This window comes from Rutilus rutilus (assembly GCF_951802725.1).
Source record: "Rutilus rutilus genome assembly, chromosome: 4".
Taxonomy (NCBI): Eukaryota; Metazoa; Chordata; class Actinopteri; order Cypriniformes; family Leuciscidae; genus Rutilus; species Rutilus rutilus.
In genome coordinates, this window is record NC_140212.1 from 36,451,879 (window position 1) to 36,477,799 (window position 25,921).

The 25,921-nt window shown below is 36.9% G+C and overlaps 1 protein-coding gene across 2 annotated transcripts; it reads left to right on the forward strand.

The window, feature by feature from the left end:
- Nucleotides 1-3,180: 3,180 nt before the first annotated feature.
- Nucleotides 3,181-21,946, forward strand: LOC311289203 (uncharacterized protein). 2 transcript variants are annotated; one of them, XM_084407012.1, is made up of 5 exons: nt 3,181-3,278; nt 3,569-3,888; nt 8,814-8,981; nt 10,293-10,474; nt 11,960-12,614. In XM_084407012.1, the coding sequence occupies exons 2-5, from the start codon at nt 3,660-3,662 to the stop codon at nt 12,434-12,436; spliced, it is 1,056 nt and encodes a 351-aa protein (XP_084263138.1). In that variant the 5' UTR covers nt 3,181-3,278; nt 3,569-3,659; the 3' UTR covers nt 12,437-12,614. The 2 variants fall into 2 exon arrangements, with proteins under 2 accessions (XP_084263138.1, XP_084263139.1); XM_084407013.1 differs by lacking the exons at nt 8,814-8,981; nt 10,293-10,474; nt 11,960-12,614 and adding an exon at nt 19,143-21,946 and having other exon boundaries at nt 3,214-3,278.
- Nucleotides 21,947-25,921: the final 3,975 nt, after the last annotated feature.

The window sequence follows — 25,921 nt, forward strand, 5'->3', positions numbered from 1 at the left end:
AGAATGGAGCCCTGTGGGACCCCTTTACAGATTGATACATATTTTGACGTTAGGCCATCATCTTGCGTAGCTTGAGCCCTATCAGCAAGGTAGTTGATAAACCAGCCTACAGAGTGCTGAGACATACCTATAGATGAATATCAGATGTTGTCACCAACGTCTCCTCACTGACGTCACTCACTTCTAAAACTTGTCTTCCGCCATCTTGAGTACCTGATTCACGTCAGTCGCAAAGGAACTAGCTAGCTATGCCTTCAGTATGTTGTGGGGTGGGGTGCAACACCTTTACAGGCTACCTCAGGACGAAAAAAGACGCCGTAATTTGCGGGTGGGACGGGTGAGACATGTCCCCACCACTTTTGAAACATCTTGCGGCACGAATGTACCAATACAAATAAACAAAACATCTCCAGTTAACTAGCAGAGCATTCATTTCGTTCGTTTGTTAAATAAGAGGCGATCTAGCGCTGAAATGTGTTGTTTCTGAAATCAAGAGATCAAAGTGCTCGTTGCTGCTGCGATCAGTGGCGCGGATACTGTGTTTGTTTGTGGCTCGTGCACAGTCTTCACTCAATGTGGAGAGACTCTCTATTCGTTCCGGTGAAATTACAAAACAAACTGCACACAAACGTGTCCCTGCCTGATATACAACCACTGATAAACATAATCGGTTTTGATGAGAAAAAAAAAAAAACGATATGCGTGCGGATTAGAACCCAGAACCTCTGACACGCTTGGCAAAAGTTCTGCCCCTGGACCATTTGAATACACACTTAAAGTAGTCGGATCAACATATACTATCATTGAATGCCAGGATTGGTAATTCGGTAGCAGCGGACAGAGGCTGGAAGTATGCATTAGGTATCGCGTAGGGATCACACCCTAACGATATTCTTTTCTGAAAGTAGCGTTTCTTTTCATAGCAGTCGAGGTGCGAAATGTTGTCTTTCGTAGCCATTTAATGTATCCGTACGAAGCTGTAAATAGTAGCAAGCTAGCTAGTTAATGCTTGTCAGTACCATAGACAGTACTTGGTAGGTACTCAAGATGGCGGCAGTCAACTGGAAAAAGAGCGGATGACGTAAGAGGTCGCGTGACTGATATTCATGTATACTGATCAGTCTCTGAACTAGTATGCTATGGTCAACAGAGCCAAATGCTTTGGACAGATCAATGAACAGAGACACACAGTGTTTCTTATCATCAAGTGCTTTGACTATATAATTAATTACTTTTATAACATCAGTGGTAGTGCTGTGTTTTTTCCTGAAACCAGATTGATGCTTAGATAAAATTGACTGAGCATTTAAATACTGTTTCACTTGTTCACTAACCAAAGATTCCAACACTTTGGCCAATGCTGAAACTTTATAAAGTTAAAGTCTTTGTTAATGTTAGTTAATAAAAATCCAAAACGTTGGGGGAAACGTTGATAAAAGCTGGATTTATTTGTCAAAAGAAGACCTACACTAGAGCTTAATTTGGAGCAGAAAGCCAAATTAGAAGCGTTTTATGTAAATTTTAGAGTATGTGATGTAACATACCAGGGAAGAAGCTTGTTGTAGTCCCTACCTGCCGTTTGTTGTAGTCCTTATACAGCAATTTCTGTAAAAGAAAATATATCTCTTTGCATTGAACATTACACACTAACTAAAGTTAAAAAAGTGAAATCATAATCAAGGACCCCATTAAAATATTTGCTTGTGTTTCATATAAGGTTGAAAGTCTATGAATATACAGTACTGTATATGACTCTGAATGACTATAGGCGTAGGGCTCCACTAAAGACAAGGGCATGGGTGAAGTACAGCCTTATACTGATTGGTAAACTGCTCTATGTTTTATACAAGTCTTAAGAGATATGGTGGACATTCATGTTAAATTAGCATTATTTGTTTTTACATCTTGTGTAAGGCTTTAGTTGTATGTAGGACATATATAATTGAAAATACAATTTCTATGTGGTTTTTGCAGCATATACTTTGTCACTTACAATGTCATGTTCATGTACAAATAATAAAAGAGATGGCAGTTTCATGTATTGGTGAAATACATATTTAAATACATGCTGTCCAATGATATGCTGAAAATATTAGGAAACTTCTAAAGACTATGAGACTTTGTCTTGCAAATAGTGACCAATGTGATGAAACAAAAACAAAATAAGACTTTATATGTATGTCAATATTGAAATGCATATAAATGTCAGGTTTTTTTTTCCCTGATATTAAAAATGTAGACATATCAAGTTCATTTGAGTCTCAAAACACCTGAAATAGATATAAAATGTCTAAAAAATAATGACTGTCATAGAATCAGTAGATTTATTTTCATGAAATCTTCATAATCTTTCAACAGTGATTGACATAGTTTGTGTCACTTTTCCCATTTTAAAGCCATAAACTAATAGTGTTAGGGTCTCAAACTGTATTTGCATATATATCTAGACCGCAGCGTCTGTTTTTACGTCCCCAAATTCAAGGCCTATTAAAATGATAGTTTAAGTTTGTTATACTATTTAAGACTTTTTATGATCATAAATTTGATCAAACCACATTTTCAAGGACCCACAGAAACTCTGTTATTTGCTTGTGAAGTTATGGTATTTCCTCATTCATTTTTATAATTTTTTATGTTTTTAAAATATATATATATATATAAATGGTATTTTATATATAGTTAGGTTATATATATATATATATATGTTTGGACAGTTTTTTTTTTTTTTACTGTAATTTAAAAAAAAAAATTAACTGTGCATGAGGGTGAATTAATGATCAGAGGATTTTTATCTGTTGGTGAACTATCCATTTAATGCTGATCTATGGCAGATTGAAGAAACAGCGGAGTTGATGACAACAGGACAGTGGATGAACCCGAGAGACGTAAATCTCAGGTATAGGTGCCGATTTATGTTTCTGCTGGAGCACCCACGGGATCAGCAGGGAGATAGTGATCGGCCTATGATCTCAGGGAGATAGTGGCTGGATGGGACAATAAACTACTGTGCCTGTAGATGTGAGTCTAAATGGAAAAATAAGTAATAAGAAGTATTTCATTAAGACACAGAAAAAATATAATACTGTGTATATATATATATACATTTTATATATATTTTATATATATTAAATATATATAATTTTTTTAAGTAAATTTCTATGCACTTGTGTTATTTCAGGCGCAGCAGCGTGTGAACAGGACTTTTATTTTGGTCTTGATTTATGACGTCATAAGGTTGCGTCGCGCTCCTGCATCTGCTGTAATTCGGCTGGAGAAAGGTTTGTGTTTTAAGCGTTTAAGATGTTTAAAGCGATATAAACTGTTTAAAGCGACGCAGAATGGATTATGTATTATTAAATGTAATATTGCATTGCTTTATCTAACATTTATTAAAGTCGTGTGAGCAAAGTAATGATTGAGAACACACGAGTACAAAAGTTGCGTCTTATTTCGCACCCTTTATTGTAAAACAGTGTCATAAACACTAATTCAGTCACTGGTATGTAGTGATGAAATTGAATCAAATACTTTGCAAAATGATTCTTTCTGTTGTTCTCATCTTAAACAGGACAAACACACAGAAAAACTGGTGAAAGCGACCGAGATCCACGTGACTCACTATTATAAAGACGACGTTTATTAAATAGTAGAGTGAAGACATGAAGATTGAAGAAACATTCAGAGTAAAACAAGAAGAAACCGAGGAACAAACAAAGATTGCGTTTATTAAAGAGGAGAGTGAAGATGTGAAGATTGAAGAAACATTTGGAGTGAAACATGAAGATAATGAGGAACAAACAAGGATTGCGTTTATTAAAGAAGAGAGTGAAGACATGAAGATTGAAGAAACATTCAGAGTGAAACATGAAGAAACTGAGGAACAAACAGGTTAGTTTCATTCTCAAAGCTGAACTCACTCATTATCCAGATCTACAGAAATGAATGTTAGTTTTAAAGAATGTCACTAATTAATATATATATATATATTAAATTTTAATATTTTGTATTTTAAGGGGGATGTTACTAAATATCCCCTAAATATATACTAAATATTTACTCATAAGTTAAACACCGTTTATCATCTGCAATACCAAGTTGTAACCACTAGATGGCTTTCTAGCATATAGCCTAAATATAAACAGTTGCTGCTAAATGACAGCATAAGACAAAGTACATTACTTGTATTATGTTATTCATTTGGATACATGTAACCTGTCCTACTCGACCCGCTTCAACCGAGATTCGAACCGGTGTGGTGAAGTGCTGAGTCCCAGCTTAGGACCCCAGTAGTATGCTAGAGATCTAAAGCTGTTCTCGCGATTCTTAAAGGGTTAGTTCACCCAAAAATGAAAATTCTGTCAGTAATTACTCACCCTCATGTTGTTCCAACCCCGTAAGACCTTCGTTCATCTTCGGAACACAAATTAAGATATTTTTGATTAAATCTGAGTGCTGTCTCACTCCTCCATAGGCTTCTTGACACAGACAGACACAAACACTTAAAGGAGTCATGGTGTTCATTTGTTTCTTTTAATGGCAGCAGTGAATATATTAACTGAACAATTATTTGAACTGTACATTAAACTAAACATTGGAACATTTATTTTTATGTAATGTAGTGTATTCTGATTTCCTCTCACAACTGCTTGTTTATGCTGTCTACATATTCGACAGAACATTCCTAAAACCAAAAAGAAATCTTAAATAATTTCCTTTTCATTCTTTATGTGCTATCTATCTATCTATCTATCTATCTATCTATCTATCTATCTATCTATCTATCTATCTATCTATCTATCTATCTATCTATCTATCTATGTCACAAAAATTGGTTGTCTGGGAGGGTAATGCTTTGTAAAAGTAAAAAAATGTTAACATAAGATATCTCTTTAAAAAAATTAAATAAACGTATTTAAATCTTTTTAAAATGGACTTTTTGCAATTAAATTTATAGAAGTATTTGTTCATATTAATGGACCAGAGCTTAAATAGTTTTATTTTTTAACTAACAACTAAAAAAAGATTTATAAATACTAACAAATATATTTCTCATTCATTGTTCATTACTGTTAGTTAATACATTTATATGATAATCAAATTTTAAATGGGCTTTTTTTGTGAGAAGTTTTTTTTTTCTATGATGCATTTATTGGAGAGAATAATCCTGTCAGACGCAGCACTGCTGTGAACGCGCGCTGTTCTGAACGTCATCACGTGCGCAGGACATTCCCATACAACACAGAGCGGCCTGCATAGCGTATTAAATATCTCGTCTTATTTAATCAGCAGATTTTACAATGTCCTGACTAAAAACATTTTAAACACGCATATGTAAATAGTAAGCGGCATGTAATTCATTAATATAAATTTTATAAATTACAGGTTTCAGTTATCCGTCACGCGCAGCACTTAGACTTGGAGCAGGAGAGCTACTCCGGCTGCTACTCGCAGTAGAGCGAGTGTTGCCATCTTCAGTTCCCTGTGAGCGTTTAAAAAACGCAAATATTTTTGTCTGGTTTTCATCTGGTTGACGCGACATATTTCCCGCCGTGCGCTCTCTGTCCACTAGTGCTCATCTGTATGTGACGCAAGTGTTTGTTTGTGTGTGAGTGTGCGCGCTCATTGGGATCATTGTAAACGCGCAAACACAGACAGAAGAGACATCCCATTGTGGAAATAAGATAAATAACACATTACTTAAGGGCTATTTAGTTTGTTTAATAAAATAACAAATTGTAATCTGGCGCTATAAAGAAAATCAAATCAAATTTACTTGACCTTCAAGGGGGGCGGGGTGAGCCGTTAGGAGGGCGGGGCGCCCCCTTATATAATGGTAGGGGAAACACTGTAATTAATCACACTTTAATTCATGTAATCTTTTATTTTTATCCTGAATATTTATATAGTTCAAGAAATTGCATTTTTAAGGTATGTTTTGTGATGTTAAAAAAAAAAGATCTCTAATCATTTCAGATAGCTGTATGCTATGCTACTATCTAAGCTAACTAACAAAACACAAAGAACGAGAAATGTTTAATTTCACAATCTATAGCTTTGGTTATATACTAGTATATGAAACAAAAGTTAAAAGATATTAATGGTCGTTATAGTTCAAACGACTTGTATAATAAAGAGATATCTGATTTGTAACCAGGCACTAAAGCAATTACCCATAAATTGTGCTTTGAACCAATCAGATTGCTTGGGTCCTAAGGTAAGACTCATCTCTTCACCACACCGGTGTAGGAGGCGGGCGCCTATAGACTTCAGGCGCTAGCGTCAGTCACTAGCTAGGGGAGTGAGGTTTACATGCACAGCTCTTCCTGGCCTACGTCCATTAAATAGGCCTATATAATATTGAGACATTCTTAAAGACTACCTTTCATACTTTGTAATTTTAGCGGCATCTAGCGAATAATATTACGAATTGCAACCATCAGAAGTTAAGGTGGCTGACAGGAAAAGATGTCATTGTCTGAGACAGCAGCTAGTAGCCAGTTAAGCAATGAGGTTTCTTTACAAAGATAAATTAAGAAATTGTGTTTACTTAAATATTCAGCAAAACGATATGTTATTGCGAATATTATTGTTACTTGTTCATTGTATCAGTGTTTTATTCGCTGAGTTTAGCTAGCTTCTTTGCACGAAGAACAACTTAGTGACGAAACACGCAGAGATAGGGCTGTCGCGATAACCGCAATATTGCAGTACCGTGCTACTGACAAGCCAACCGCAGAGGAATGCAAGTAACCGCAGCAACCGTGATATTCGTGTCTTAAAGGCAGGGTAGGTAGAAATGGTCTAAATTTTATTTTTCAAATTTGTTTAAACTTTATGTACATATCAATACATAATTAAAATGTAAGTACTCTGAAAAAGAAAGTATCAAAATTGAGTGTCTGTAGACCTCTCACGACTGTTTTAAAGACATCTCATTATTTCCATTCACTCCACCCCCTCATTTCTGTGCTTCTTCCAAAGCCACGCCCCCAAAACACATGAACGCGCGACTCCGACCGCTGAGCTAGAGGACGCATTATTTACCTGAGACAAGCGGAGGGGAAGGAGCATGCAGTGACATCATGTCACTTTAGATTGCTCTTTCTCTGCCATTGTTTTGGTATTCCTAGGTTCAGTGCCTTCTTCTTCTTCTTCGATAGATTTTATTGGCAGCTTGCAAACATAGTGCATTACCGCCATCTACTGGACGGAGGTGTGATCAGGTTCCGTGCCTCTCGCACTCCTCAAATCAAACGGTCGCGCGCAAGTGGGCAGGTGCTGTGTGGCAAAAGGGTGGTTGCGAAAGAGTGACAGTCGCCTAAGCCAATCCTTTGATTCGTCCCGAATCGAAATAATGAGCTGTGTTTAATACAGATTAAACGGTCTAGAGTCACTTGATTTTTATACTCTTTTTTTCAGAGTTCTTACATTTTAATTATGTATTGATATATATAGAAAGTTTTAACAAATTTGGATCTTTAATTTTTAATAAATGCATGTGTATTGAATGTTAAATAAGTTAATGATAACATGGCTGTTTATCATGGTGATTTGCACATAAGCCTAAATAGACAGTGAATGAGAGAGATCGACTGAGCGCGTGCGATTGAGTCTTGATGTCTTTGAGGTCAAGTCATTTATATTCGTGATAAGGTTGCCGTGTCCAAGGAAAGTGAAATATTTGTTGTATCATCCTTTTAACGTTTAAGGGTATTTTCCATGAATGGCGTCTGTGGTCAGCATTCCACAGCGTGAGGAAAAATCAGCGAGTCACGCATTGAATCAATGCCATTTGTCTCTATTAAGTGAAGCTTCAGCGTTACCCATGCGACGCATTGCTGGTCAGCTGAGCCTTGAAAAGTGGATCTCTAATCTCATCTATCTTTTGATGAATCAGCATTTTTGAACGTGTTCGTTGAATGAACGGTTTAATGACTCACTCAACGACAGTCCGTTGCCATAACAATGTGACAGTCTTTCAATGCGCAGAGACGCTGTTTAGTTTAGATTACATTGGTTACTGAAGATGTCCTCGTTTTTGTGCATGCTGACCACATCGTAACACTTATTTTATATAGCAACAAATAAATATAAATAAATCAAATTAAATAAACGGCGATAATACCGCATATCGCGCTATTAAGCCACCCCAAAATTACCGCAAGGGAAATTCCTTCACCGCGACAGCCCTACACGGAGAAGTTTGTCCGTTTAGGGCCACTGTAGAAACATGTCCGCGCAAAATGTACAATTTCAATGTGAGGGGACCCGCAGTGTATGTAGATAGAAATGGCTTATTCTAAGGTAATAAAAACATAGTGGTTCATCTTTGTACACCACTGAAAACATAGTTATGTATATGATATTGCATTTCTGTCAACAGATCCTCCTAAATATTACATAATGCACCTTTAAATGTTGATTTGAAGATTTGTCAGTTGTTGCATTATTATTGCAGTCAAATCTGGCTCAGAATCTTGTTACTCATATTAGCTCCTAATAGCATGATCAGTCACACGAAAATAATCAGAAATATAGCTGCAAGCAGCAATTATCAGGGCCAAGCACAAATAAAGGCCGGGACACACCAAGCTGACGGTTTGCCGGGTGGTTTTTGAGCGTCGGTCGGCTTAAGTTTTCTCGGACGCCGTCAGCTGTTTTTCAGCCGATTCTGCATGTCCAATCGTGGCGGAGCTCGTCGGAGAGAAAGAGAATGAGCGCGCGAGAGAAAAACTGAGCTGAAGAAAGCAAACAAACAACGAAGTAAAGAGGGAACTCACTCACTTGTCACTCTTGTCATCTCGTTTGACCAGAGGATTATTTTAATAACATGGCTTTGTGGAATCAAGACGTCGAAGACCAGCTAGTCACCATGATCCAGGAAAGGCCGCCTCTGTATGACATTACAGAGAAACTGTATGCAAACAGAGTGGTGAAAACTGAACTCTGGCGTGAGATCGAAGAAAAACTTGTTATATCAGGTAAGTTTTTCTTTTTGGCTATTGAGGTCGTTAGCAAAAACTGCTCGTTATTGGTCACTAGTCATGAACAGTTGTATTGTTTTGTGCTAACTTGTTTAATCCGTACTGTTAGCAACCAGAAGAGCAAAAATTACCATTGCTGGCACCAGTGTTGGGTGTAATGCTTTACTTAATCCTTCCCTTGCGTTTTGTAACAAATCCTTCCCTCGTGGGTCAAAGTTACCCAAAGCCATAAAATTATACCAAATTTTTTTTTGTCCAGAAATTTTGTATATAATATTATATCTTATTTTATATTTAGATTATATATATATATATTTATGCATTTTTTGGGGAGATTTTTATTTATTTTTTCCCCTTTAAATTAATAGATTTAATCAATTAATAATAAATAATAATTTACTAATTTTAGCACATTCCTCACATTCTTTCAATTTAAAAGGTTTATTCATGAAATTGTGAGTTATTTTAAATTTAATTCAGCTCAAAATATCTTGCATTGGGTCTTGGCTGATCTTTTGTGGAAAAATAATAATATAACATGACATTTCGTGACTCTTGCCACTAGATGGCCTTATAGCTCTATATGGAGCAAATGAGCTGTTTCCCCTGTGTCCTAAAGTCAGTTTTCTTCAGTATGCATTCAGATACACATGTGGACATTTATAAAATAATTTTTGGTAAAGTTTTAGTTTTTTTTTTTATTTGAATTGAGCATTTTTAGGTTTTTTTTTATGTGTACTGAAGAATTCCTCGCATTCCATTCATTCCTAAGGGGGTCAAAATTGACCCGCTAGGGAAGGATTTGTTACTTTTTAAAATTTCAACCACAAAACGCCTCGAATCCACAACATTTTTGTGTATTCGTGGTTCAAGTGCGACAAAAGTCATTGGGTCTTGGACCCCTCTGATGAACACTACATTTTTAACTAAAAAAAATAAATAAAAAATTCCAGGTCAAAATGACCCGAGGGAAGGATGAGTCTTCTTTAAAAAAGTACAGTAAGGGAATGCTCTTAATTCTGTAAGTGAATTACAGTTACTTGTGATGTAATTGTTACATACTGTCTAGACTATAGACCATTCTATATAAAACAATAGTGAATTTAACATCAAACGTGTAATGTTAAACTGTATGTTCTCGATGTGACCTGCTCCCTTCAAATACTTTGGCCAGTTCAAAAACAATTTATGCAATGTTGTATTACTTATTTGAAAGAATTATACCAACACTGGTTGGCACTGCATTTATCCATTAATTAGACATGTTAAGTATGCACATTGCTTACAAAACTGAACGTTGTCTTGCAGCAATACAGCTTAAGAAGCGGTGGGAATCTCTGAGAACACAATACACACGCTACAAGAAGCGTGAAGCCTCAGCGAGTTCAGGTGCACAGAGGACGGGCAGGCAACACTGGATCCTGACCCGGCTACAGTTTTTGGAACCCCACACCAAAAGAAAGGAAACCACATCCAAGCTAGCTATCAGGGTAATATATGTTTATTAATTTGCGCAAAAGGGAAATACACATCACATCTAGCTTATTTGATTTACTTCCTGTAATTAGCTTCGGATCAAAGCATCAACAAAATGTAAACAATGTAAATACAAATTGGCAAAATATGGCCACTGATTATCCAGGTGATGGTTAATAGCACTTTATTTACATGCAGCCTTTCATGTTAACTTGGTTTAGTTCTTGCTTTAGTTCCAGTTTGTCATCCACAATGTTCCATTAAAGCAGCATTCAGTAACTTCGGGATTTCTACGCTGTATTCTCGCTTTTTGCTCGCAGGTTTCTCTCTAGAGCTCCCCCACAGCTTCGGAATAGATATTTGACAACACTGTCGTAAAAACTCGTTGGTGATTCTCAGACACCAGAGGCTAGTAAATCAACGACATCAAAGCAGATGGGACATTCTTTAAAACATGTTCTTCATTCGGGTTCGAACAGCGTGAGGGAGCGCAATAATGACAGCATTTTAGCAGATTTCTTTTGGCCGTAAAGCAATTGTTTACATCGCGAGACCTGATATCACGCGATACTTCCGGTGGCCCGCCGCCCCAAAGTTGCAAGTGCGTATTTTCCGCTCACGGGCACCAGGGGGGTGCGAAACGACCACCATTCAACCCGAAATAAGTATTATAACCATTCCAATGACTCCGGAGCTGTTCAGTTAAGGTAAAAAAGTTACTTAGTTCACCTTTAAGTGCATCTGAATAAAGCCATAATAATCACATTGACTAAGTGGCATAGCGGATGGGCACGCCTTGTTGGAGGGATTAGTTAGATTAGCTTACTCCTCATCGCAAAAACAACTTGTTTTACACTAAATACTTCTCTTCTTATTTTTCACTACTTATGGACCACAAGAGAAATATTAAGAAAATAAATTACAATATCAGCCCGTTGAAGTAGATTCAGCTCAGATTTCATCGTCTCTGAGAGAATATGTAGCCTACCGTTAATGTAGCGTCAGATGTTTTTACTTTCACTTTCTGTAGTGAATAATTGACGGGTTTGAGACTTCACCTGCACAGCAGAGCAAATTTTGCACTTAACAGTGTGATATCGACTGGCTCACCTTCATGGTTTAGAATGTAAATAAAAAGAAAATTTCCTTTTAAAATGATGGACAGAGATTTAGATTCTGCACGAGCAATTTCCTGTGAAGTAAATTATTAAATAAATGACTAAATAAACAAGTACGCAAATCACCCCCCGCCGTCAAGGGGGGCCTCGGACTTGCAGTTCCCATGGATTTGCGCTATGCCATTGCATTGACTACACTAATGGTAGCTATTCAAAACCATTTGGTAGCTATGGTAGCCAAAATGGTAGCTATTCAAAACCAAAAAAAATTTGCCCTGCAAAATGCCCCATTATTGTTATGATTGCTTGAGTGTTTAGGTCTATAGTGTAACACCCCTCTCATTGTGGATATTTTTTTGTGGTGGTGGTTTTTTTTTATAGGAAACTTTATGTGCTAGTGATTCCAGTTCACCCTCAGATCATGGCCCACACACTGACACCCGGACTAGCACACCTGAAAAGCCCTACTTAGAGTCTGAGCAAAGGCCCTGCAGTCCTCTGGCAGAGTGCAGCATCTTTGGAGCAAAATCCACGTCGATTATAGATGACCCTTTGCAAAGCACTTTCAGCCGGGCAAGCACTCAGAGGCCTCGGAGGAAGCGTAGCAGGCAGTCCCTAGACGACTCTGCCGGTGACGAGTCATCCAAATTGCTTTGCACCATAGGTCAAATTTTGAAAAGGATAGCGCATCAGGAGGACCACAATGACGCCATTGCAGCATATTGCAAAAACTTTGAGCACAGAATGCGTAGTCTACCACCACATTTACTGCCACACTTTCAACATGAGGTGGACAACTGTCTCTTTAAGTATTCTGTGGCACCAGAACTCTCTGCCAGCAATCATACACATCTGTAATGTTTGTGGCAACGAAGATGTGTAACATATTTAACATGTACACAACTAATTCCTGCCGACTTACATTTTGTATTATTTTGTACCTAATTGTACTTATATTATATGTATATTTCATATTTAAGCTTTTGTCATTTTGTCCATTACACTGCAGATTTTATAATAAAACACTTGACTTGCACACTCACTTGTTAATCAAGATTGAATTGATCGAGATTAAGTTTAGGATCACTTAGGGCTGACACAATATCAGATTTTTGGCCACACAATTATAATGGCCAAAACAATTCATAATGACAATATTATTGTTTTCTACATTTATTTCCATTACAAAAATAAAAAAATAAAAAAACTTAAATTGTTATCAGTCAAAATCATTTGTTTAGAATCTAGAATTTGTCTTAATGTTTTCTATTTTGTGGCCAATGAATTAAAATACAAGTGTAGGGAGAACAAGGTTGCCAAGAAGTGCAGGGTAATAATCAAACGTTCCCCAACGGAGATACAATCTTGATAGTTTGTATTTGCCTCTGTATGAGTGGAGTGAGAAGTTCCTTCAACATGTGGAACTGAACAGGAGGAAAAAGCCAAGCGAAAGTTTTAAAGTCTGAGGTTTCGGTTGTCTCCAGCTCTCGACACAGGTACGGAAAAGCCCCTTGTGCCTGTAGCTGCAGTATCCATGATTTCACCCATTTAGTGCGGTTTCTCCTTATCCGTTTATTTCTTTCTCCAGGGGGGCATCAAGGGCTGACAATGCCAGTGTCATTTGTAACTTAGCAAACATAATTGAAAAAGCTACACGAATCAGTCAGTAATGAGCGCGGCTGATGTAAACAAAGGTAAGCTTTGTATACACAGTTCTAGCTCTTCCGGTTTCCCTTTTGATTGCCGAATACAGACTACTGCCACCTGCTGGTATGGGAGAGTTATGTCCTCACGCAAGTGCAGAACAGAAGAACGTACATGCTAGTTGGCTGTCGGCTGTAGTCTGTCCGGTGTGTTCGAGTGCAACTTCCGACGACAGTTGGCTTTTAGCGCTAGGTCTTTGGCGTTGGTTTGGTGTGTCCCTTCCTTCAGTTTAACTGCTTCTATTGCTCTTCTCATTTGTCGGTGCAGTACATGCTTTTCTTAGCTGGATCATTCTTGACCTGACTTCCACTTTTCGTTTAACTGTTTTTTTTTTTTTTTTTTTTTCCTATGCGGAGGTTGAACCAACTCTAGAGAAAGGCTAATGTAATGTAAGTAGCCTAATGTACATGTAATTAATCAACTAAGCACTTATTTTAAATACGACTAAATTTGTATTTACATGCTCACAATTTACTAAAAACATTGTAAGGTAGTAATTAAAACAATATATTGATTTTACTTTTGTAAGACACTTTTTTTTTTTTTTTTTAATCCTCAGCCAGGGCCTAAACTATTGTGAAAAATATGTATATAACAAACTTTTAATTATTACTTTTGTAAGATAATTTAGTAGTTTTATTGATTCTAACAGGTCAATTTAGCTCAAAGGAATTATTAATTTATAGGGAATTCGAAAGAATCACTTTTTACAACCGAGCAAATGACTCGTTCGCGGTTCATTTGAACTGGCTGTAACTATCAGCTCTGCAATATATAAATATCCAAATTATAGTGAAACACTATAGTTAGCAAGGTAACTTAGATCAGCAGTTTAAGACATTAAATTCGTAAGCACATAACACAAGTAACACTTCTCTTTAAAAATACAAACAAGACTTTATTGATTATTCTGACTAACACATAAAACTAATATCTAACATAAACACACGCACACACATTCATACGAGTTGCAGAAAGAAAGAGAGAGTGAGGAAAGAATGAGTTTTAAGAGTGAGATGATGCAATCCCAAGTTTCTATATGCACTTATAAGACATAACCTGAACGAACCATCAAGCATTAATTTAACCCTTGTATCGTTTTAGGCAGGTTATTAAATCTATATCAATGCACCAGTTTAGCTTAAGAGTCTGGAGGCAGTACTTTCTTGTCTTTGCTTTGGGGATTCCCTTTGTCTGCGAAAAAGGGGTTTCCCGAGTTCCTGGGTCTGGGGCGGTCAATCAAGTGGTGTGCTGGCGGATGGATGGAAAGTCTTTGTTGAAGCTGGCTTTGCAGAAGAAACGTGGGCCGAAATCTTTCCGCAAAACTTAACTTAGAACCGCGACTCACAACGGAAAAGAAAGGAAACTAAGAGAAGAAAGGAAATTGAGACGAGAGTAGATGATGACTTGAATGAAGCTGTTAACCCATGTTCTTCTGATCTTAATTTGGGTTCTTTTATCTCTGCGCGTCTACATGGTTACTGGTCTGTCTGGTTTTTCCGTCATGGCTTCTCCATGATGGTTTTCGAATCTACTTTTTCATTTTCTCTTCTGCTCCCGCTGCATTTTTGTTCTGCACTAAACTTAAACTTTGTTCTGGTGTTAAGATTTTAAACTCAAATGTCCGCCCAGCCTCCTGGATCAGTTCTGACCAATTAGACACTGTCTTTATTTAGGAGGTGGCGTTCTCTTCACTTCTTATCATAAATAAAGCTTATCTATGCTCTCCTTACTCTCTAGCAGAGAGGAAAGAGGCCACAGTTTAGACATTATTACTATTATAAGAATACGGAACATTTTACACAGATTTCACTCAAGCCATCTTTTGAATTAAGAACATACGATCGTACTGATAGGAAGCACGACACACTTTCATTCAAACACCTAATAGTTATACCAATTACATGAATTATGTGGTATCTAAGCATATTAAACACACATATAAGTTGTAGACACAATATAGAGTTATGTAGTTGCATGATGTTTGATTAAGTCCATCAATAATTGTTTTGGGATGATTTTATGTAATTTTGTAGTCAAAGTCTCAGTCTCTTTGGTTTGAAGTGATTTCAAAACTCTGGGTCATTCAGAGGTCCTTAAGGAGACTGGGGTCTGTGTGGAGTCCAGCAGCTTCTCTGCTGTTATCTTGATCGAGCACCGAGCTTTTGCCATCTCTGAACCAATCAGTCTCTGGAACCAATCTAACATTGACACGTTCTTCCTTTAGTTGGGCTCATCTCTTTGAAGCTTGCATGGCCGTAAAGTTCTTAGCTGGGGGTTTTCGTTGGTTATCGGAGACTGGCTGGAGCCTGATTTTATGGCCCTGGACTGGTGATTTGGGTCTGGAATGTTGGGTTCTGTGTGGAATTATGTTATATGTCATTATATGTCAATGAAAGACTAATTTCAAATGACATCATATTGTCCCTCTAAGTTGGTGGGGATTGTTATCACTAACTTTGACAAGTTTTGCCACTGTGGGGAACTGGATTGGGGGCAAAAACGTTGATAACATAGCCAGCGCTATTCGCTATGGAAAACGCAAGTAATCTTAGTTAGGAGGACATTGTTGCTAATTTATCATCCATGCTGTTTTCAAGATGAACTTTTAATGAAAATCTGGATTTATTTGTCAAAAGAAGACCTACACTAGAGCTTAATTTGGAGCAGAAAGCCAAATCTTTTGAAAGCATTTCAACCTGAGCAATTATAAGCAATACCCCTGGATGACAACATCAATCAAGAAGCTAAAGCTTTACCGCTGGAATTGTTTGCTGTTTGGGTAAGTTATTTAAAATCTAATAGGTCATGTGCCAACTCATTTTATTCAGGCCGCCACTGCCACTGTTTAATATATGTTAAGCTTCATTTCAGAAAAGTCATTTTGCAGACTTATTGATCAGTCTGTAAATTTAACATTCATCATGCTACAGTGTAAACTTTCATAGTACTTTTGTATCATATTATATATTTTATTATAGAACAAAATTCACACCCTTGTTTTGTACGGCATTGGAATGTGATTAAAAGCTGTCTGAATTGCCTGTGTATATCATACATCGTACTATATAAATCATATTCAAACGTGTCCCTCGATTTCACATCTTTCAGTTTGGCAATATAGTTTATGAAAAGCCCAATTTAGTAAAATGTGTATAAGTTTATATAGCAATAACACGTTAACTAATGTAGTACTTAGTAAAAATAAAACTTATTTGTCAGAAATTAAACCCTTCTCTGAATAAAGCCACATCAGTCATTTCTACTTCTGAGGTAAGTTTAAGGCTTATTCCTCACAGCGTGTCTTCCAAAAACAATGAAAAGCAGAGGAATCTGATTAAGATTGATGCTTTGTTTGAGGTGGTGGGTGTGTTTACATGATTACCGTATGCATAGCCTAGGCTGCAAATGTCAGGGTTGTCTGAACAAAGGAACATATCAAACACAAAAACAGTTTCCCGCCACTCCTTTGTTTCCATTGTCACTGTCGATATGAGTTCATTTGTTTAATTGTAATTTGTTTAACTAATATTATCACTTAAACATTCTATTATATAAATATTTTGAAACAAATTACAATGACTTTACCAAAACTTACAAACACCCCCAATTTTATTTTTTTATTACTGATCTGCATGATTCACATGGGTCATGATTTTAGGCTGAAATAACCGGAAACTCCGGATTAATCCACAAGAATCACATCCCTGAAGTTTGCCTGCTTTTTGAATCGGAATTAAACCTTTTGAGTTTTTGGAACCTGGTTCTTCTGTCTTCTTCAGATTACCTGCATCATGCATCATTACAGCAAGTGGGTGTGACAACATTAGATGATGAGCTCAGATGGGAAAGAGTGTACCTCTTGTTGGTTTCAAAAATGACAATCAGAGAATATTTGTTTTTTTATTTGACTTGCATCATTCAAAATTAGACACCATGCCTTCTAAAGACATGTATCTCATGTCTGCATGGCAACTGAGTTTCGGTTCATTTTTGTGACGTGTTCCAGAAAGTAGTTCACAGAAACTGAGACAGCAGAAAGCACACCCTGTTTGCTTTCTTTATTTTAGAAAAGCATTATGATTTGTTGTTGTGAACGTACACAAAGAAAAGTAGGCCCTTTACAGTATCGAATGATGCATTACTCTTCATTGAATCTGTTCATTGAAAAATTATTTTAACTATCAAAGGTCCCATTGCATGAAAATTTTACTTTATGAGGTTTTTTAATCTTAATATGAGTTTCCCTAGCCTGCCTATGGTCCCCCAGTGGCTAGACGTTTTGATGGGTGTAAACCAAGCCCTGGGTATTTTCGAGAAAATAATAGCTCAGACGGGCTAATCTAGAAATCTTCCCCTTATGTCGTCATAAGGGGAAAGGTTACCTCCCCTTTCTCTTCTTTGCCCGCAAAAAGAATTTGGCCCGCCCATGAGAAAATGAGCTGTGTGAGCGCAATATTGTTTTTTCCTCGAGAGACATCATGGCTTGCAAACGAGCGAAGCATGACAGTTGCTCAGTGTTTGGATGTACAAATGAACACAAAAGTATTTTTTTAGTTCCTTCATCCGAGCCTCCGAAGAACCACTGGGTTATGTGAATTTCTGATGTGTAATTGTTCATGTTCAGACAGATAATCTTTCTTTCAAAATCGTTCAATACTGTTTATGCATCAGTAAATCAAGCCAGTGACTAAACGATCAACTTCACGTCGTTTCTCTTAGTAGGATGAAAATAATCGTACTTAAACTGTGATTAATACATATACAGAAAGCGATCAAAGAACAATCCCTTTCAAATCGCCCAAGCTGTCAATCACACAGCGCGAGTTTATCTGGACACTTGCCAAAACTCGTTATGAAATCAATTACGCTGTTACACTGCACAACGAAGCTCTTACTGTATTTACATCATGTTTGCATTGGTGAAATCATGAGTGAAGAGTGCAGAAACTACGTTGCAATGATAAGATATTCATTCACGCGATCAACAGGCTGTCATCTGCTCAATGCTCATCACTGCAACCTTTTATGTGATGGGAATAGATCTAAATACTTTAACGAATCGTGAGAAGTTTTTTTTTTTTATCTCGATAGCTGTAATAGTAAAACCGTATAATAGCTGTAATAGTAGAAGTTTTCGAGAGAGTTCCACATGTAATGCTAGCTATTTCATATGCAAGCATGTCAGCCAATCACAGCAGTGGGTGTTTACACTGAAGTCTCACAGCAGACACACCCCTTAAAACAGCGTTCAAATCAGAGGCTAAAATCAGGCTAGGAAAAATGCCTTTTATTTCTAAATTATATCAACTTTTGATCTAAAAAACATACTAACATTATAAGGGCACCCCAGGAAACATTTTAAAATAATAAAATAATCCATGCAATGAGACCTTTAATTATCTTAAAAAATATTATCTTACAAGTATTTTAAGTTCTCTCTGCTCTTAAAAAATGCAAGTGATCCCCCTGGTTCTTCTGCTGACCTCAGAGGGTTAATAACTGCCAGCTTGACAGTTTTTGAGATGTGTCCTAAAGAAAGAGAAGATTTTTGAACAATATTGAGAAGTTCTGACATTATGCAACACCTCTTTAAGTAACTTAGTAATACGTTTATGCATGGGTTGAAAACTCAGTTCCTTGAGGGCCACAGTCCTGCAGAGTTTAGTTCCAACCCCTCTCTGACAAAATAAATGAGGGTCTTTCACACCAGAGGAACGTTTTCAGGCACCCGCCATTTTTAAAAAGCCATGTAAACACAACTTGTATGCTAGTTCCTATACGCAATCAACTATCAATTTTGATGTCTGTTGCTTTGTGGCATTAAACTGGGATTAATTTTAGTCTTTTTTCGCCTTAGACCTGATGCTGTTGAAAGAGGAGAGTCAAGATCTGACTGAAATGGAAGAGAAAGATCAGTTCAAGATGCATCATGATTTCATAACTGAAGAAAAATCGTTTAGTTGCTCAAAGGCTAAAAAAACGCCCTCACGAAAAAGGGCTCAAAAGACAGGGACTATAGCTAATTCCACCTGCAGACAGTGTGGAATAAGTTTCAATCATCAAGGAAGCCTTAGAGTCCACATGAGAATTCACACTGGAGAGAGCCCTTTCACATGCCAACAGTGTGGAATAAGTTTCAATCAAAAAGGAAACCTTAGAGTCCATATGAGAATTCACACAGGAGAAAAGCCTTACACCTGCTCTCAGTGTGGAAAGAGTTTCAGTGTACATGGAAACCTTAAAGTCCACATGAGAGTTCACACTGGAGAGAACCCTTTCACCTGCCAACAGTGTGGAATAAGTTTCAACCAAAAAGAAAGCCTTAAAGTCCACATGAGAATTCACACTGGAGAAAAGCCTTTCACATGCCAACAATGTGGCATAAGTTTCACTCAAAAAGGAAGCCTTAATAACCACATGAGAATTCACACTGGAGAGAAACCTTATACCTGCCAACTGTGTGGAAAAAATTTCAGCCGAAAAGGAATTCTTGACAGGCACTTGAAAATTCACACTGGAGAAGAGCCATAAGGCCCCATTATACATTTTTTTCTGTTCTTCGTTTAGGGGAAAAATGAAGTTCGTAATACGTGAGCAAGGATACACTGTTAGAGAACATCCGCTGACGCTCACACTGCTGAGAGTGGCGTTTAGATGAATATGTAAATACATGCTGTGTGCTTTCCTCTCCATATAACTAAAACGCACAACAAAATTGCAAAACAGCAAGCTTTTTTTTTTATAAAGCATAAGAAAAGCATCTGATCATAGCAATGTGGATATGTTTGCACTGTAATTCACCACTCTAGTAAAATTCCCGTCACATTAATTTACGTCACTTTATACAATAGATTGCTTAAAATCAAGCAGCTTTACCGTATTAAATCTGATGAAACGAGACACTGACACCAACTTCATTTTCTAATATAAAGCAGCTCTAAAGTGTGTTCATGTTTTCACTCGTGGACGTCTGACCTCCAAGTACTGAAAAGGACAAATGAACCAGGAACAATTTCCACGTGAAAGAAAGCAGAGCCTCCGTACACACCGATTACGTTATCGGCATTTACCAGCTGAAACTTTAGCGATAAGTTGCTTTGTCAAGCTGTTTCCGAACTTCGTTTTGACCTGATTTTGTTTTAAATGATGTCACATCAGTTCGTTCTTCGATTTTTCTTGAAGTATAACGGGACCTTTACACATGCCAAAAGTGTGGATAGAGTTTTAAAAACTCTGAAACAAATCTGATATGTGGCCATTGTCACGACCGGCTTAAAGCTGTGAAACAGTGAACATAGTGAAATCTGCATGGTTGCATAAACGATGACTGATTAACAAAATAATCTGTAAAACCAAAAACAACATAGTTATCTGTGTCTATAATGACGCTTTTCCACTGCATGGTACAGCTCGGATCACTTTAAATGACCTCTGCTGAGGTTCCAAGCGTACCGTACCGATACTAAAATGTGACGTGGAAACACTACAGATCACTGATTGGTCAGAGAGAATCGTCATTAGAAGCATCATTATATTTGCAACACGAGACACCAAACCTGCTAGATTTAACTAGTCAGCAACAGCCACCGCAGTTTTATTTGTTTGCACAAATACATTTTTATTAATCAACTAGCTTAAAATAATAAAAAAAGAAATGGCTGGTCAGTAGACGAGGTGCGGCAGACATTCCTCACGTTGGTAGCTGAGGAGCGGATCCAGCGAGAGCTGGATATTGCGACGAGGAATGAAAAGGTTTTTCAGCAAATTTAACGATCAGTCTATAATCCCACCCACTTTGAAGCGGTACTAAACTGCAGTGGAAAAGCAAAGCGAGCCGAATCGTACTGAGCCGTACCATGCAGTGGTAAAGCGCCATAAGTTGCATGAGTGTTAATGTCAAGAGCAAATAACAAGAACTTAACCTGTTTGTGACGTGTTCCAGAAAGTTGTTGATGGAATATGACGGCAGAAAGCGCACCCTGTTTGTTTCCTTTATTTTACAAAAGTGCAATGTTTTGTTGATATTGTGAATGTACACAAATAAAACTTTCGAATGATCCTTATCTGTATGACCAAAAATTATATTTTAAGTTCTTTCTGTTATCAGGAAAAATAATCACCCTGGTGCCTCCACTGACCTCAGAGGGTTAATAAGAAATAGAAGATTTTTGAACAATATTGAGAAGAGGTTCTGAGGTTACCCAACACCCCTTTATGTAGCTTAGAACATATAGTAGGGCTGAAAAACTCAGTTTAGTTTAGAGGCCTGCACTCCTGCGGGACCCAACGCAACAGAGTGTGGCGTGGGACTAGATATGATGGCCGAGTGTTGGTGGTAAGCCACTTGTATACGGGTTGCGGGAGAGTAAAATGATTCATGGGACTCCCACAAAATAGAAATATCTAAAAAATAAAACCTATAAAAACACATAAATTGATCTTTATTTATAGCACAAAAGCAAAAAGAACAACTAAAATAAAAAAGATAAAAAAAAAGATTTAGAGGTGCCAAGCATAGGCAGTTTCTATGTATAACATGTTTTTTCAGCATTGTGCAATGTAGCCAATCACAGACATGTGTGTTGATTTATTGAATCCAATCCAATCAGATGCATTTAAGATAGATTTTAAAGTATTTGTTCAGTGCTGAATTCTTTATGTTGGCAAATCCTCTGATTATAACAAAGTGTAGACTTCGTTCAGCTTCGTTGAAAATAATAGCTTTGTGAGATCACAATGTCAGCTTTTTAGGAATTACTAAAGGAGCGCACTTTTAGGGTGCTTTCACACTAGCACTTTTGGTGCGCACCCGGGTTCGAATGACGTCAGAGTTCGGTTCGTTTGGATGATGTGAACGCTGTCTTCCGAACTCGGGTGCGCACCCGCGAACCGTACTCGAGTCCGCTTAAAAAGGTGGTCTCGGGTACGGTTCATGTGAACTCGGGTACGGTTCGCGGCTGATATGAACGCAATTGAACCAAACCGCGGAAGTGAACCGCTATTGATGACGTATAATGTGTCTTCGGCGGACAGCCCGCTGTCTTTGAAACGTTTTCAGAATTTTTGCGACAGACAGACGCAAGTGTGTTTCTGTATGTCTATGTTGAAAACAAAACCAAAGGTTAAAAAAAAGAACAAAAAATGTCAACCAAACAAGTCTAGTCTAGGGGGAGCAATCGAACTCGGGTTCGGAACAGGCAATCGAACCAAGTGTGAAAGCACCCTTAATGTTTTTCGTGTCTAAATGTTTTGATGTCTTTTGCTTTGTGGCATTCAACACGGGATTTACTTCTGTCTTTTTTCGCCTCAGACCTGATGCCGTTGAAAGAAGAGAGTCAAGATCTGAAAGAAATTGAAGAGAAAGATCAGTACAAGACACATCATGATTTCATGACTGAAGAAAAATCTTTTAGTTGCTCAGAGACTGAAAATCCTACCTCACGAAAAACGGCTCAAAAGACAGGGACTATAGGTAATTTCACCTGCCACCTGTGTGGACTAAGTTTCAAGAAGCATGGAAATCTTGAAGTCCACATGAGAGTTCACACTAGAAGGAAGCTTTACCCCTGCCAAGAGTGCGGAGTAATTTTCAATCAACAAGGAAACCTTAAACTTCATTCGAGAATTCACACTGGAGAGAAGCCTTTCACCTGCTCTCAGTGTGGAAAGAGTTTCAGGCAAAAAGAAACCCTTAAAAGACACATAAGAATTCACACTGGAGAGAAGCCTTTCACATGCCAACATTGTGGAATGAGTTTCAATCAACAAGGAAGCCTTAAAGTCCACATGAGAATTCACACCGGAGAGAAGCCTTTCACATGCCAACGGTGTGGAAAGAGCTTCAATCAATATGGAAACCTTAAAGTCCACATGAGAATTCATTCTGGGGAGAAGTAGAATAAAGAAAAGTAAAGTAAACATTTTTACATTTTTAAAATTGTTCATGTGTAAAACTGATTTAGAAGTTGTAAATGCCCTTAATATATGTTAGTGTTTATGCAAATGTGAGTATGCCAGACCGACACTTTACCAACACTGAGATCGCGTTACACAGATTGTTTGTAACAGCAAGATTTATAAATGATTTGAAACATGTTTATGCATGATGAATAGTTTAGACTTTAGATTAAGGGATGCAGAAAACTTTGTATAATGATTTATTCATGCGTTTACACATCATGTATAACAGGTGTTAAACTATGGAAGCTTATGGATAGCATTCAGTTGAAATGCAATAAGTAAAATGGCAATGCATTTCTGTATTTAAATTTACATTTTACAAATCATACGTGCAACATTTGGAGCATAATGATAATTGAAATTCAATAATATAATTTACATTTGCTATTCCCTACACTAGTTTTAACATATCATTTAATGTTTTATAAGTTGTAAAATTAAAATGAATATTAGAGAAATTATTACATATGTTTAAGCAAAAATTGTAGCAAAATGATCATTAAAATGAAATTTAAATGAATTTTTTTTTTTTTTTTTTTTTTTTTTTAGCATTTACAGTCACAGTTAAGACACTTGCGATTGCATTAAAAGTCCTGCAATGAATGTGGCAAAATTTTATTTGGAAATGAAAATGCATTCCGAGCCGATCATGTCCCCGCCCGGCCCTGTCAATCTAATCTGTAAGGCATTCATATACGTTTATTCAGTTGAAAATGAATAAATTACTCCTCTTTAAAACACTGCCTTAATTCGTGATTCAAAGGTGAAATGGTCACTGTGTGAATATCGCATGGCTGGAAAAGGCTCTCAGCCAATCAGATTCGAAAACCAGAAAGAACTGTTGTATAAAGTCATTCAACATCCTGTGAAATACCATTGGTGTCAAGGTTATGGAATTGAACTGTAATGTTGATATGTCTGAATATTTCAATACGTTTACGGTCTTTTGCAGTTGTAATTAGTATATAGAGTGTATCATTTTTAAAGTGCAATTTCAACAATGAAAGTGAATGTGGTTCAGATAACCCAATAACATAATATTACACTACTTGGGTTTTAATATGAAAAGATCTTGAATATTTGTATATAATATTTGTTTTTTGTTTTATTTTAAAATTTTAATACAGTATGTTGCCTAACTTATAATAAGGCTCTTATACAAAGTGTTTGTAAGTGTTGTGTGTTCCTTGGGGTCAGAGTGACCATGTTGTATCTTTTACATGGAGAGTGACTAAAATAAGTTTTTTACCACAGCAAAGTGAATTGTACTTGTGATACTTGACTGTTGTACTTTTATTTTTATTGTCTCTCTTTATCACCTTAACTATCCCCCCTTCCCCCCTTTTGAGAATATACGTGAAAATCCACTTAAATCTTAAATGATTGTAATTCAAGAATGCTTTGGAATATAGACCTAAGTTTGGTCTTGTTTTAATGAAGACACTCATCGGATTATCATCGGATTTATTAAGTGCAAGCACTTCAAAAAATGAAAAGTATGAAAAAGTTATGGAAGTTTGAATTTACTGTAAATCAAATGTACTGTACTAAATATGTATTTTATAAAAAATATATTTTACTAATTAATTTTTTACCCTAAAATTAATTTAAAGTCAGACACAAAATAATGAAGCGACTTTATTGTGTTATTGCTTTAAACTTTATTTACGCTAAGGAGAAAATCAAACGCAACTTTGAAGCAAAACTTGGTTTTCTGCTCAGCTAGCAACATTTGGCATCAATCAAACAGCAAACGCTAATGCGATTTCATTTACTGTCAACCTTCTTTGTATAACAGTTCTATCTAATGGCGTATTAGACAGGACAGTTAGACCGATCGAAACTAATGAACAAGGAGAATGTGTGCTCAGGCTCTGGCGTTCTCAGCACGGTCAAAATAAAGGTTACAACAACAAGCGCAGCTTATATCACTTCAGAGTTCATACTGATGGTGTGAGTAAAAAGGCCCTATGGGAAACATTTAGTTCTCGGGGAACTAGCTGATTGCATATTGGATTTCTCATCAAAGGTAACTTATGCAGTTCTAAAAAAGGGGACACATTAAGCTAGGCTGATATTAGGCTGAGTTTACTTTTCCCTGACGAGGGAATAGGGGTGAGAGGGCCAAGATTCACGGTTTGCTACTGGATTCTCACCTGGGGAGACAAAAATCCACCCCTAATGGGCCTATCAAGGTGAATGTGACAGTGAGGGAATTTACAACATATGATAATCAAAATATAAATAATGAAGGTCAAAGGCACATTTAACAAACTGATCTAAACATAGAGACTTGAACAGTCACGCACTTTTGTACTGTAACATTCATCATGCTATCATATCATAATAAATATTATGTTATTGAACATAAAATTCACACTCTCGTTTCGTACGACATTTGGATGTAATGAAAAGCCTGAATTGCCTGTGTATATGTCATACACATCATACTCTGTATATCATTTTTAATGTGTTCCTCGATTTCACATATTTCAATTATAATTTCAGGCAATGTAGTTAATGAAAAGCCCAATTAGTAAAGTGTGTATAAGTTTATGTAACAATAACACATTAATTAATGTATGAGTTTATGTAACAATAACACATTAACTAATGTAAGTGTGAATAAATGACTTATTTGTCATAAATTATATCCTTATATTATAGCCACATCAG

Coding starts and splice junctions, on each gene's coding strand:
- LOC311289203 (XM_084407012.1), top strand. CDS start 3,660: ATGAAGATTGAAGAAACATTCAGAGTAAAACAAGAAGAAACCGAGGAA. Junction 3,889..8,813: donor AGAAACTGAGGAACAAACAG/GTTAGTTTCATT, acceptor TCGTTTGACCAG/AGGATTATTTTAATAACATG. Junction 10,475..11,959: donor CATCCAAGCTAGCTATCAGG/GTAATATATGTT, acceptor TTTTTTTTATAG/GAAACTTTATGTGCTAGTGA.